The 14344-nt window shown below is 38.8% G+C and overlaps 1 protein-coding gene across 8 annotated transcripts in view; it reads left to right on the top strand.

Moving 5' to 3' along the window:
- Positions 1 to 14344, top strand: part of ANKS1B (ankyrin repeat and sterile alpha motif domain containing 1B) — an 895734-nt gene that overhangs the window by 456006 nt on the left and 425384 nt on the right. For 4 of the 8 annotated variants that reach the window (XM_007467173.1, XM_007467171.1, XM_007467170.1 and 1 more), the window contains exon 1: positions 4388 to 4897. In XM_007467173.1, the coding sequence (XP_007467235.1) occupies positions 4694 to 4897 (204 nt within the window). In that variant the 5' untranslated portion in view covers positions 4388 to 4693. The other 4 variants (XM_007467174.1, XM_007467175.1, XM_007467168.1 and 1 more) reach the window with 4 other exon arrangements.

Below are 14344 nucleotides of genomic sequence, written 5' to 3'. Positions count from 1 at the left end.
TTTCCCTAATCTTTCTGTTAAACTGTCTGCCTCATTTAGTATCACACTCAGGTATTAGCTTTCCCTAATTGCCAGCTGGATGCTCTCTTGTTTTTGACAATTCCCTTATATACAAATTGCTCCAGAGTGTGGTCTAATTACATTTGGGCAGGAGTAGTTTTTGAGGCCAGTCTTTGAAGTTTGGTCTTACCCCAAGAGGGCATTTCTTAACCATGTCTTTCCCTTGTTCTCTAAAACTATCTGGCTACCATTTAGCTTTAGCTTGTTGTCCTAATGCCTCCTTTTAATCGCTTACCCCAAAATCTCCATTGTTTTTAATAATCACCTTAAGCTTGAACTTCCTCATACTCTATTTCAAATAAAATCAATTCCTTGAGATAGAGCTGTCTGTATTTAAGGACGCTTTGGCAAAATCTTTGAGCCACTGCTCTGGGCACTGGGCAGGGATGGTAGCCCCTGGTCTTCTCATCTCAGCCTGCCTTTCTAGACATGCAACCTCAGCCCTGGAAGCAAGCTGGAATGAGGGCAATCAGGGCCTCACTATTCTTGGCCTCCCACAAGTAGGATAGAGCCTCCACTTTGTGAATAGAGGCTGCATGACCTCTCAGCTGTGTTCACCAGGAATTTAATTTCTATAACTTGGAGTTGGAGGGTATTAGAAATGCTGCTGGACTGCCCCTTTAGATAAGATACCATATCCCTTGGATGGGCTCTGAGGAGAGAGGAGCCCATCCTCTTGGGCACACCCACCCAGAGTGGAGCTTCTTTCAAGCTGAGCTAGGGAAGGAAGGGTGGGAGGGAACAAGTCATGGCTCAAGTGCCATAGACGCTCTCTGTTCTTAGCAAGTTTTAGTAGATTTTCTTGAATAAATCTTTCTTCATCCTCTGTATGTTCTTAGGACAATTTCCAGAGACTTTAAATGGTGGTTTTGTTTTGGTTTTTTATACAGTTTTTTCCAGTTATGTTTGTTTGGCTGGGGAGAAGGTCCATGGAGCTCCTCACCTCGCCATTCTGGAAGTGGAACCCCCAGAATTATTTTTTAAAAGACTATGTAAAAGAAATTCCTGGTTTCATCACATACACTGAACTTCAGTTTCCTTATCTGTAAGTGGGGCTAATAATCCACACCACACTGCCTGGAACATAGTAGCCCTGAGTAACAACTGTTAGTTCTTCTTTCCCTCCTCTTATCTTCCTTTTGGAACTTAAAGAAGTTCTACTTGAATAAAGAGACCTGCCCGATAATGTGATGTCATGCTTAAGAATTTTAAGACTCCAAGAAAGTATTGCAAGTAAAGTAAGAAATATATGTAAACACTATTTAAAAAGTGATCTTCAGACCCAAACAAGGGTTCTTTCAGTGGTTTGGCTCATGAGAAAATACTTTAACAAAACCAGAAACAGCATGATTCAAGGTCTCATTCTTCTTCCTTCCTGTCCCTCACCACCTCCCCCTACCCCAGTTTCTCCCAATTCACTTCCCCACTGCATAAAACCTTTCACCAACGTATGAGAATTACTGAGTTGAAACTGAATGACTGAATAGTTAAAAGAATAAAATTCAGTCAGTCTATATAAAGATTTGTAAAGTGATTAGTAACCAGTATTCTCTCTGAACTGTTTCTGTACAGCAGGCTGAAACTTGAAATAAGGTCTCTCTCTCTCTCTCTCTCTCTCTCTCTCTCTCTCTCTCTCTCTCTCTCTCTCTCATACTCTCATTCTCACTCTCTCTCTCCTTCTCTCTCTCTTTCTTTTAAGAAATGAAAATCTCATGAAAGCCATTTCCAATGTCATGTGTTCTTTCATTTAACAAAGGCAATTTAATGCCTAGAATGTGTGTAGCACTCTTCTAGGTACTTGGTCCCTGGTTTGCATCTTAGGAGATGAGATGAGATTTGAGGAGCTGGCCAATCAGCATATGCTTTACCAAACCAAAAAATTATTGTCATGTTTGCTCGATCTTTGTGTAGCTTATCCACCTACTCATAGCTTAAAATGATCAGGAAGAACAATGTGGATGTGACCCTAGGAGAGGCTGTAATTGGCGCCTACCTTTAACTCCACCGTGTACCAGCTTTAGAGCTGGCCAAGGACAAATAGTGTCTTGCTATCAACTTCTCATATAGGTAATATTGAGCAACCTGAATTCCTTAAAACAGATTCCTAAACTGCTACAAACTTTTTGACCTTCTTAAGAGATCTAGAACCCAATCGTTTCTATTTAAAAACCTAGATATCTTCTTTAAATAAAAAATCCAGAGACTTGGGATAGACTTTAAAAAAATTAAATCTGAAACTAGGAAGATTTTATATAGTTTGGATTGTGAAATGAAAATTACATTATTTGGTTTAGCAGGTACATAAAGAATCCTTACTACTTTTAATATTAGCAAGACATATTCCTACATTCAAAAAATACATCTTGTACACAAATAACTATAATGTTAGACAAAAAATATTTGTTATAATAGACAGTCTGTAAATGCCACTTAAAACATTCCTGTTAGGGGAACTAGAAAGGGTTTCATAAAGGAAATATCATTTGATCCAAAGCCAAAGAAGAGGCATAAATGTGGGGACATAATAAAAGAAACCCAAGTATGTTACAGGCTGCCATTAAAGACAAGCCAGTAATCCCACGTGCTTGGAGCACTGAGGGAACGGAAATAAAATTAAGAGGATTTGTAGAAATCATGAAGACCCCAAAATGTCATCAAAGGAGTTGGGAGTTTATTCTGAAGCCAATTGAAGCCATGCCAGAGTTTTTAAATAAGGAGTGATAATCAAAACTGTCTTAAAGAGATTATTGCGACATCCACATATAAACTAGATTTTAAAAAATCAGAGGTAAGAAGACGAACACAGAGGCCATAGTTGTATTACACCAGGTGGGCCTGAACTAAGAGAGCAAAATCACACTAGATGTCAGTTCCATAAATATGAAAGAGGAATTCGAATCAAGGAAATGGATGCAAGAGATACTATGATGAGGGATGAGTGGAACTTGGGAACTGATGTCAGCGGTGAGAGGGGGGAGTGCAAGATGTTTTGCAGTTTAATGTCTGTGTGCTAGGGAGTTGACAATGTTCTTCAAAAGAGAAAGGAAACAGAGAATGATAAGATTTGGGGAAAGAAGGAAAGTCATGTTTCATTTATTCAATAAATATTTGCTGAGCACTTACTATGTGCCAGGACTGCTCTGGGGGGATGAGAGTTTTCTTTAATTTTTAAAACACTTTATGTGTTAAAGGCAGTGTTCCCAGTCTGTGTGACTCCAAAGGCAGAGCTGGATTGAGTGAGTAGGAGTCAGCCAGGAAGTAAAATACCTTTCTAATAAATGGAGGCTTCTTGATAAGTAGTAAGAGCTCTGTTACAGGCAGTATTCAAGCCTAAATTGGATGATATTCTTCCAGGAACACTGTGACAAGGGATTCCTGCATTAAGAGAGAGGATAGACTAACCTCTCGGCAAGTTCTCTCTCAATCTTAAGTAAGAGTCTATTCGTTCCATGATCTACTCCTATGGGTTCTATTATTAATCTCTGGTTTCTCTCAATTATTAAATAAATTTGTCTGCCATTCAGTAAAACTCACACATTTACATCTGTTATTCTTAAATTATTTTTGGTTAGGGCTCTTCTTTATTAAAAAATTCTACCCAGTAATGTTACCTCTGTAGCTAATTTAGAATGTCAACCCTGGTAGACTGGGTTATAAATATCAGAGAGGAAAAGGATTTCTTGTGCCTAATAATATTTTTGTTTGGAAGAAGCCTCGCAAACGAGAAATGAATTATCTTGACTTCAAGATTGCAATGCAATTTCTGTATTTTGCAGCAATTCAAGAAGAAAAAAAATACCTCAGAGTGGTTCATTTTGATACAGCAAGGTAAAGAAAGAGAATAATTGTTCTCCAAACACTGTAAAGCTTTAGATCAGAAACATTTATCTGTGCTGCATTTAGAAAAAAAGAAAGGGAAGGGAAGGAAAGAAGAGCAAAAAGGGAACCTGTCAGGAGGTCCCCTATAAGCTATAGTTAAAGCTTTGCATTTCCTGGTGTTTCTTTTGAAACGTAAAATTCCACAACAAATAGCTCTGTATCGTATAACCAGTATGAAGATTCAATTCAGATTTAAGCACTTTGGTTTGCTTTTGAATCTTGCTATTTTCTGCATTTGTTTTGACTGCTCTCATCATTCAAGATTGACGGTTGGATGGGTGTGTAGGAGGAAGCAGCAGCAGCAGGCTTACAGCTTGCAGACAAAAAAAATCTGCCTTATCTGATGGCTATTATTGAAAATGCGAGGTGTAGCCTGGGCTGGGTAATGAAGGGGAGCGAGCGAGGGGGAGCAAGGAGCATGGAGCTGCATACTGATGAGTGTAGGAGTACTTGATAAAAAGAATTCTGGCTGCTGGCCGTGCATTGCTCATTGTGGAGTACTCCAACAATCACATAGAACGCAGACCAGCCTAAGCTGACAGCTTGATATGCCTTCTTCTGCTGCCTGGTTTTGGGGGCTGTGTGACGTACTGGTCGGTAGTAAAGATTAATATGTAAGAAATGTGGAGCTAGGATCAAGTCATACTCCACAGCCTGCCTGGCAAACTATGTTTTACTTCTGACTTTGCTCTCTCGCTGAGAACATTAATCTGTCAAGCTGGCGGGCTCCTTTGATAGCAACTTTCCCAGGAGCATGATGTGGCAATGCCACCTCTCAGCCCAGGACTACCGCTATTACCCTGTGGACGGCTACTCCCTGCTTAAACGCTTCCCTCTTCATCCTCTTACAGGACCCAGATGCCCTGTCCAAACAGTGGGACAATGGTTGGAAAGCATTGGGCTACCTCAGTACGAGAACCACCTGATGGCTAATGGATTTGACAATGTGCAGTTTATGGTAAGATGCTCTCTGTGGCCACGGAGCTGCCTTTTGTCTGTCTTTGCTTCTTATGTGTCTTACACGGCTCAGAGGCAGCCTGATTTGCACCAAAACCGGTCAGTTTTATATACGTAACCGCATTAGAAAATCGGATGCCCTTAGGACTGAACTTACTGTGTAACATATGGGCACTTGCTGAGAAATGAGATCTATGTGCATCCATATACATGTGTATTATATGAATGAACCGGTGAGAGTACTATTTATAGGCAATGAAAGAAGATTAACATTTATATTCTCCCTGTCATTCTTTGTGTGATTTTTATAGATTTGTAACCTCAGAATACCCAGTTAGATTATAGAACTCTTCAGTTAATTCTAGATTCCTAACACATATTATTTCATTTGCGCATCAGCATTTAGTAATTAATTAGACAATTTGTTATGTTTACAGTGTGCAGATCATTTTTTTTCCTGGTAATTGTTCAACAAGCAGTTTAAATTGTGTGGATGACCTTTAGTTCGTTAGCAAACTGATTCAAATGTTCTATTATAGACAGCTTTCACTTACTTCACATGCTGATTGAAGAGCAATGAGGTATTGTTTATTACTTTATGTAGAAAACAAACACTTCCATCAATTAACTGTCAATATCTAGAAAGAGAGGCTGATGGACTAAGTACATTCATGTACTTCTGAATACTGGTCTGCCTGCAATCTAAACCTGGTATGTGCAAACTTCCCACTGCGACGAATATAGGTGAGAAAGGAGGATGGGGAAACGTGCAGACCCATAATACAGCTTTCTGATCATTCACATACCTCCCCCAGTGCTCATCAGTTTCCCTTGTTAAGCTACGTCACAGTCCTTATTAGCTTTCTTTGCTTTTAAGGTCCCATCACACATATTACTGATCCCTAAATTTAGACAGAGCTACATAACATAGGCATGTAGCACAAAATGGCTTGCAGAAACAATTAATAGCTATTTCTAAATAAAATGCTGGGGCTGACACCTGAAGCCTATTAGTAACAAAATTGATAACACAGCACTGAGAGCTAGGCATGTCTTTTTATTTCCATTAGAGATTATTTTCTCCAAGCTTGACTTGACTATTGTAGATTTGAAAATTATTCAGACTGTTAAACTTCTGCTGCTTCTCCAAAAATGTGTGCCCCATGAGCTTTTCCTTTTAAAGCTGCATAAATGTAGTAAGACATATGAGCTCTATGTAATTGTATCCATAGAACTCTTTATGAAGCTGTTTTTATAATGAGACCTGCAGCTACTGTTATTTTTCTCATGTTTAAGAATACTGTCACAGACTAGACAGATACTGTGGGTATTAAAATAGGGGAAAAGTGAAATTGCTTCAATTGCTATACGAGTCTTAGGACAGACTGAGCAGAATTAGGACAGACTTAGGACACGAAACAGGTGACACTAAGAATTAGCGGAACCATCGAGTAGAATGAAAGTCTTCTCACTGTCGTTTTATTTACTGCACATTTGGATAAGTCTTTATTCTTTCTCCTTATCTCTACTTGAAATAAGACTCTCTCATTCCCACTCCTCAAACCTGTGTCCAAATTTATTCTGGTCCCATGAGAAGTTAGGTAGGTCTTTGGATTCCAATGGATGGTCTGCTTGGAAAATTTTAATTCAGCATAACTCTCCTCTGAATGTTAAACACTTTTGAGTAAATATAATCCCTTTTTGAAAGCCCAATGCAAAGGTTAACCAAACACGTTTCCAATAAGCATTTGGAGATCGGAAAAAACGTTCATGAGTGAAATATGTATAAGCACTCCAAAATGTATCCAGGAGGCAAAAAATCCTGGACATACGTGACAAAACCAAGGTCTGATCTTCTCCATAGATTATTGTCTGTATTTTTAAAATTCCAATTATTGTATATAATTTTTCAGAAATTAAGAAAACATGGTTAATTCAGAATAATCAAATACTTTCTACATGAAACAGAATTAACTTCAAAAATTTGAGTTATCATTCAGAGGAGTTAATTATGAAAATGAAGCAAATCATAAAAGTGTTATCAATCATCGCTTTACATGCTGCTGTACACCACTTATTTGCTGCTTGTATCATAAAAAAATCAATTTCTATATCTATAAAAGTTATTTATCGATCTCCATAATCTAATTTATTTAATTATGAACTTAGTTATAAGTACACTAATATGATCGGCCAACTTTAAGAAATAGATTTCATTAATGGTGAAAAAAATCTGTTGGACTTGCTTAACCTGCACCCAGTATCATATTCTAGCTTTTGTTTTTCTTGAAGCACATTCTGACCTGCATTTATTCATCCTGTTGCCTAAGCAACAAGCACCACACTCCTATTAACTATGATGTAGTGCAGGTCTTATTAGCTTTTTAGAACAAGACAGTAGAGACATCAAAAGGATATAATTAATGTTGGTTGAAATATCATAGTACATCCATGCATTGATATATTTTATTTAGGAAACATTCTCAAGAGTTAATTTTTCATTTAATCAATATTCCATTCATGAATATGAGTTTCAAAGGGTTCACATAAGTAACTTTCAAAGTATTTACTGAAAGCTTTACAAATGTTTTTTGTTAACTCTGTTCTATGTACTCTTACACATAAACACAATATATGGATGATTTATCCACATGGCTATGATTAACTTTAATAAAGATTTCTTACATCAATTTCTAGGCATGGTTAGAAAAGAAGGACCCCCATTTATTTTAAAATATTTACCAATCATTGCTTCTCCTTTGGGCTCTTAACACTTATTCTTGATTTTATTGATGTGTCAATTTTTAAAAGATATCTGAAAGTCAGAATTCCAAACTTTTTCTTTATGTAACTGGTCATGGTTTGCAGAATAGTTTTGTACACAGTATTGACATTTATGTAGCCTTAAAAATGTAAAATAAATGGAAATTGATACAAAGAATAGCTACAAAAGTACATCTAAGACTTTGGGAAAGTCAGATCTATGTTGCAGTCAAAAGTCTGAAACTTCAACACAGAAACCCTTTGTCTAAAGACTTATCCAAGCCCCACTCTACCTGTTCATTCCCTCTGATGTCATATGTCATCAGCTCCCATCTAGTTAGGCATGTCTACCTGCTACTCACTAGCCTCTGGGAATGCCACCATGGTCCTCTGACATCCCACCTGTTTTCCCCAACTTTGCCACATATAGAATGTGTCTGTTTCAACATTACCTTTTCTCTTTTCACTAAGGAGTTTAAGTATGAAGTGATTATTCTACAAAATGCCCATGATGATTTACTTTCTTATTATATATGTTTCTATCATCATGTCTCTTCCTAGTCTGATGACTGCTTCCTAAAATTTGTCTCAAACTATTAATATCTATTCTTGTCTTGATGACTGCTCATTGGTACTCTCCCTCAACCCTCACAGCTATTTCCTTTCCTTCCCCTCTTCCCTTCTTCCCCTCTTTTATCCTCTAAGATCTAACTCAGTTTCTGCCTAGTTTGTATAGCTTTTCTTAAGGACTCCAGTCCTTAGCAGCCTCTCTTTTCTCTGATCTCATATAGTGGTTGTATTTGGCATGAAAAATAACATTTGGCATGCCATGATTCACTCTCTAGAATTAGGAGTTAAGTTTTCACTTGTATATATCTTGTCTCCCCAGCTAGACTGGAAGCACTTCAAGTCCAAGTTCTGTGTATTCAATTTCCTTGCCTTTCTCACACTCCTAGCATAATGTTGTGTACCTAGAAATCTCCCCATAAAAACTGGATGCACAGCAGATTATTGTAGATGGACCTCTGGCCTCATTTTTAAACTGGAAGCCTTGTTTTGCCAGTGGGAACATAGAGCGTTAGTCCTCTTCTTTCATTCATGCAACAAACACTCCTTAAACATTTTCAATATGCTAAGGACAGTGTTAATTACTAGGGATATAACAGTAAACAATATATCGTCTTTGACCTCAAGCAGGTTACAGTATTGCTCTCAGACATATCATTATTTACATACACAATGCATACACATTCCTTCATGTGCTCACACACACACATGTATACACACACTATATCATGGGGCTCTTGCCCCTCATCCTTCTGTATAATCACCATCCTTCAGCATATTACTTACCAGCAATTGTTTTTTCAGAAGCAAATTACAGTAGGCAATGGAAGAGGTAAAATCTGTCATAGCATGGAGTCATGGAAAATAAAGATACCAATAACATCAAAACACTGGCAGTGTTATGGTAGATTTGTAGTCCAAAGACTATATTAAGAAGTTTATATTACTTGGAAAACTGACCCATAGCCTCACCATGTTCTAGCTAACAGTCATATTTGTAAACTCTAATCAAAAGGGGGGAAGAATGAAATTATACCAACTTATTTTTTGTAGCATCTCCTGTGTTTTCTAGCAATTGCCGTCTAGGTTGACTTGGGGTGCTTTAACCACTGTTAAAATGTTCAAAATGTGCACATAGTAAGATATAAAAATAATACCTGGAGCCCTACGTGAATTAGCATTTTTGTACACTTGGGTAGGTAGTATTCATAAAGAACTTAGTGAAGGTCAAAGTGAGTACTGCCTATTAGACATTGAAGTGGAGTCACAAAGCTCTAGGAAGTCATCCATTTGAACCAAAGATTTGAACAAGATTGATCTTTTAGTATTTAATTGAAACTTTTTTCATTTTTGTGGTACATTTTACATGCTAATAGACTTACTTCTTTTCTCCTCTTATAAATAACTTTTCTGTAATAAGAGCCCCATTTGCAGCTGACCTGATAAAAATGACCTTTTGAGTATCTTAGCAGCATATCATGATCCAAGTAAGAAGTTAAACTTGTGAAGCAGAAAAATAAATTGTCCCTAAAGGGTAAGACTAATAACCCCCATGATGTTTTCCTGTTTCAAATATTGTTTAAGAAAATGTTATAAAATTACTGAGATTTAAAGGCATAAGAGAAATATACCTGTCACACTCCCTACGCCTTCCTTCTGAAACAGGCTAGGCCCTGAGTTGAGTAGGTGGCTTTATATTGAAAGTGCAGCTATAATTTTCTAAACTCATTTAGGCCAGTAGTTACACACCCATTTTTGAAAAAAAAAAAAATCTTTTTTTTTCAACAACTGGCATTTAAAATCTGTTGGTAACCAACAGTCAAAGCCGGGAGGGAGTCATTCTTTATCTAGACAACAGCTTAATTACAAGTATAACAGGCAACAGCCTCGCAGTGGCGTGAGAGACTACTGAAGTAAGACTTCTCGCGCCCACTGTCTCACTTCTGTATGATTCGGTTTACTCACCTGTAAAATCAATGTAATGAGAGGTCCAGGAGAAATGTTCTTTGGACTTGTTACTTAATATTTTGAGCTCTTTAAAAATGCAGGGTACGATACTGGTGCTGGCAGAGCTATTAATTGTTCTTGTAGCTCTCATTAGCCTTGGAAGATTGCTTTTGCGGCAGAAAACTCAGAAATGAGGGCATGTGCAGGCATGGCCATCTGAGAAGGATGAATGGCCTTCAGAAAAAACAGTAGCCACAATTCTAATCTGGTGACACAAAGGACAAAAGAGCCTTTTCTTCCACCTGCAAGTTACTCTGATTACATATTTAAGCATTAAAATATGCTGCCCCATTTTCTAATAATTCAGTACTATAGCTACCATCCCTAACTAATGCTCACATGAAATGGCCTTCAATTTAGTCATGTACCATATTTGCATAATTTGCTCTCCAGTATTGAATCAAATGACCAGATCTCTGGGATGAGGAATTTACTTCATGAATTTAAAAACTTGCTAAAACTGCTGAATTACAGACTAATTTTAAGAAATCCAGCCACAATCATTTTTCGTTGCTTGAGAAGTGGACAGATTTCTCAAACAGTGGCAGTGACCTCCGTTGTCTCATTTCCAGCCAGGTCCTTTACTTCTGTAACCCAGCCTGCGTCCCAGCCCTTCCACTCAGTTTGTTCTCTTTTAAGTCAGCTGTAACCCGTTTCTTGATAAATTACCACCCCCACCCCTTTCTCTTCTCACTTCATTTCTCTTTGGCCTCTTTCAGTGTCTGATTCTCACTGTCTGCTCCCTATTGGTATTTATTCCCTCACTGAACTGTGACATTACACTGACCTTGCCAGTCACTCCTGTTCCCCTTCCTCCTCCTGCCTCTAAAGGTGGGTGGTGCTCAACTTGTCCATCCATCGGGGAGATCATTGGTTCTCATAGATCCGTAGCTGCCCCTACTCTTCACCTCTTTCTACCTGGCATCCAATACCGTCTAGCTACTCAGTAAACATTTCCATATACATGTATGTGTACCACACATTTAGCACAGACCTAGCATAGAATAAATGTCCAACAAGTGTTAAATGTTACTGCAGAGTGATTACTCCAAGGTGATCTTTCTAAAGCACACATTTGCTTTAGCACTACTCTGCTTAAAATCTTTCAATGACTCTCAATTCCCTAAGGGACATTATATTTACACAATTCTTAATACGGCTTTCATATTCAGGAAATGACCTTTATGACCTTCCTGACCCAGCTTATTTTCCAGCCTCATCTGTTATCATTTCCTCTCTTTACTGTTGTCTAGAACTGCTTTTTTCTTTCATTGCCTGGCCTTGGCACATGCTGTTGTCTCTGCTGAGAATGATCTTCCTTCCCCTCTTAATTCCTTTTACCCTTTGGTTCTTAGCCTAGTTGTCACTTCTTTTAACTGTCACTTCTTCCCTGACTTTCCACGTATGGGTTAGGAGCCCTTCTTCCCCACCTTGCTGCACCGTATCACCAGTTTACTTGTCCAGCTACCCCACCACCTCCGCCCCACACAAACACTAGAACAGGACTCAGCAAACTTGGTTCTATAAAGGGCCAGATAGTAAATATTTTAGGTTTTGAAAGACATGTGGTCTCTTTTGCAACTATTCAACACTTCTGTTGTATCATGAAAGTGACCATAGACAATACACAAATAAATGGGTGTGTTCAAATATAACTTTATTTACGAAAAAGAACAGGAAGATCTAGTCAATAGGCCATCATTTGCTGCTACCTTGCACTTGATTTAGAAATATGATTTGAGAGTTAGAAATATGCTTTGATCCTCTATATCTCCAGGTACAACCCCTGGCTTACACGTGTAGACACAGTAAATGTTTAATGAAAGGAGGAATGATGAAGGAAGGGAAGAAAGGAGAAAGTGAGGAAGGAATCAGGCAGGTGGCTCCAGCAAGGTTCCTGAAAGCCTGTTTGGTTTACAGAGAACCCAGCCAATAGCTGAGGAAATTCAGAGCAAGATCCAGCCTTCAGGAGTCTGACAAGAGCAAAGAAGGTGTTTTTGCTCTTATCAGTCAGACTGGAGTATATTTTCAGCAAGGGAACTGTATAGGCATAGGAACTAGAAAAACACAGCTGCAGAGGAAGCCTGTTATTCCCTCTGTTTGGAATTCCTTTCTCTTCCTTCTTCACCTCACTGTGCAGCATTGTTCATCATTGAGCTTAAGCGTCACTTCCTCCAGGAAGTATTCCCTAATGCCATTCTGTCATCTGGCTTACATGACTGCCCCTTCTCTGTGCACTCCTGGCATCCTTTTCTTAGCCCTAAGGTAGGCCTTATTATATTTCATTGCAATTATGTTATCTGTTCAGATGTCTGCCTTCCACCCTAGAAAGTGAGATCCTTAGAGACAGAGAGTGGGTCTTATTTATCTTTGTATTCCTAGAGCCTGGTGTAAAGTAGCTTCTCAATAAATATTGATCGGATGGCATTTTTAAGTCTTATTTAGTTTTATGTAAATTATCCCATGTAATTCTCACCATATCCCTATCAGTAAGTATTAGTACCCCCATACTAATAACGAAGATAATGAGACTCAAAAAGTTTTTAAAATTCCCCAGCAGCACCTAGATTTTAAAACTAAACTGCTTTGACTTAGAAGTTCCCGCTCAATTCACTAAAACCACACTGTTTCATCATTGCTCCCTTCGTTCACTCAGCAAACGTCTATAGAGCCCCTGTTAGATTGCAGACACTGAACAGGATACGGGCCCTGCCCTCCAAGCCCTCCCGGTTTGTCATACTTCTGGTCCTTTGAGGGACCTCTTTATCTTACTTCTCCTTACTTTTCTACCTCCTCCGCACGACTTCTCAAGAGGACCTCTGTTTTTCCAAGACCAGAACTCTCTCACTGCCAAATACATACCTTCATGTTTTGTGTGATTTCCCTCCTACCTAACATAGCCTATCTCCTTCTGATTCCCTGTTCAAGAAAGACTCATTCCCTAAGACCCTGGTCTTTCTACTTGCTCTGTGGAGACTTCCTCTACTGATCTGGACCCTGCCCACCTCTCCAGTTTCACCTTTCACCTCTTTTAAACTCTGGGTGTGTTGAATTATTATAGTCTTACAATTGTGCCTCACTTGCTCACAAATCCATGTCTTTGCGCACACTGTTCTCTGCCCAGAACACTACCTTCTTGCACTCATTTTTAGCCTGGGTAACTCTTATTTCAAAATGTGGCTCAGGGTTTCCTTCCTTAAAGGGGGACCCTTTAAGACAAATTCTTTGGTATTGCTCAAGTATTCTTCAGTGGCCTCTCATGGCACCCTGCTTATCATCCAGGGCTGAATTATCTGCTTCTTTGCCTAACTTCTTCCCCTGAGAGAAAAAACAGTGTATGGTTCAGTGTTACTTTCCCAGTCACTGGCACATAATTGGTCCTTGTATGAATTTGCTGGGGCTGCCATAACACAGCACCACAAACTGGATAGCATAAACTACAGGAATATACTGTCTCACAGTTCCTGAGGCTGGAAGTCTGAGATGTCAGCATGTGTCAGCAGGGTTGGGTTGAGAGCTCTGAGGGGAGCATCTGTTCTATGCCTCTCTCCTTGGCTTGGAGATGGCTGTCTTCTCCCCATATTTTCATGTTGTCTTCCCTGTGTGTGTGTCTGTGTCCAAATTTCCTCTTCTTATAAGGACACCAGTCATACTGCATTCGGGTCCACCCTAATGACCTAATTTTAACTAGACTGTCTCTGCAAAAACCCTGTCTTCAGATAAAGTCACATTCTGATGTACTGGGAGGTTAAGACTTCAACGTATGAATTTGAGGGAAGGACACAATCTAACCAATAGCAGTCCTCAGTAAGAATGTGTGCATATGCATCCTCCACTGATTATCCCTCACATTGCCAGGCACAGCCCATAATGGTTATTCAGTAGATATTTGCTTAATTGAATCAAAGTCACTCTACTTGAGGTTTACATGAAATTTAAAATGTGCAAAGGATCTGATATTACTCTTTCATCAATGATAAATGCAATCTTCCTGATAGCTTATAGTTTTGCATGCATGGATAATCATATACACGGTCACACTTCTAGTTAACGAGAACTAGCGCAAGGCCAGAACCAAGATCTTCCTACCTCTCTAGCCATGCACTCTTTC

Source organism: Lipotes vexillifer, unplaced genomic scaffold, assembly GCF_000442215.2.
Source record: "Lipotes vexillifer unplaced genomic scaffold, Lipotes_vexillifer_v1.1 scaffold237, whole genome shotgun sequence".
In the NCBI taxonomy this organism is placed as follows: Eukaryota; Metazoa; Chordata; class Mammalia; order Artiodactyla; family Lipotidae; genus Lipotes; species Lipotes vexillifer.
The sequence above is the reverse complement of the archived record's forward strand: the minus strand, read 5'-3'. Positions and strand labels throughout refer to the sequence as shown.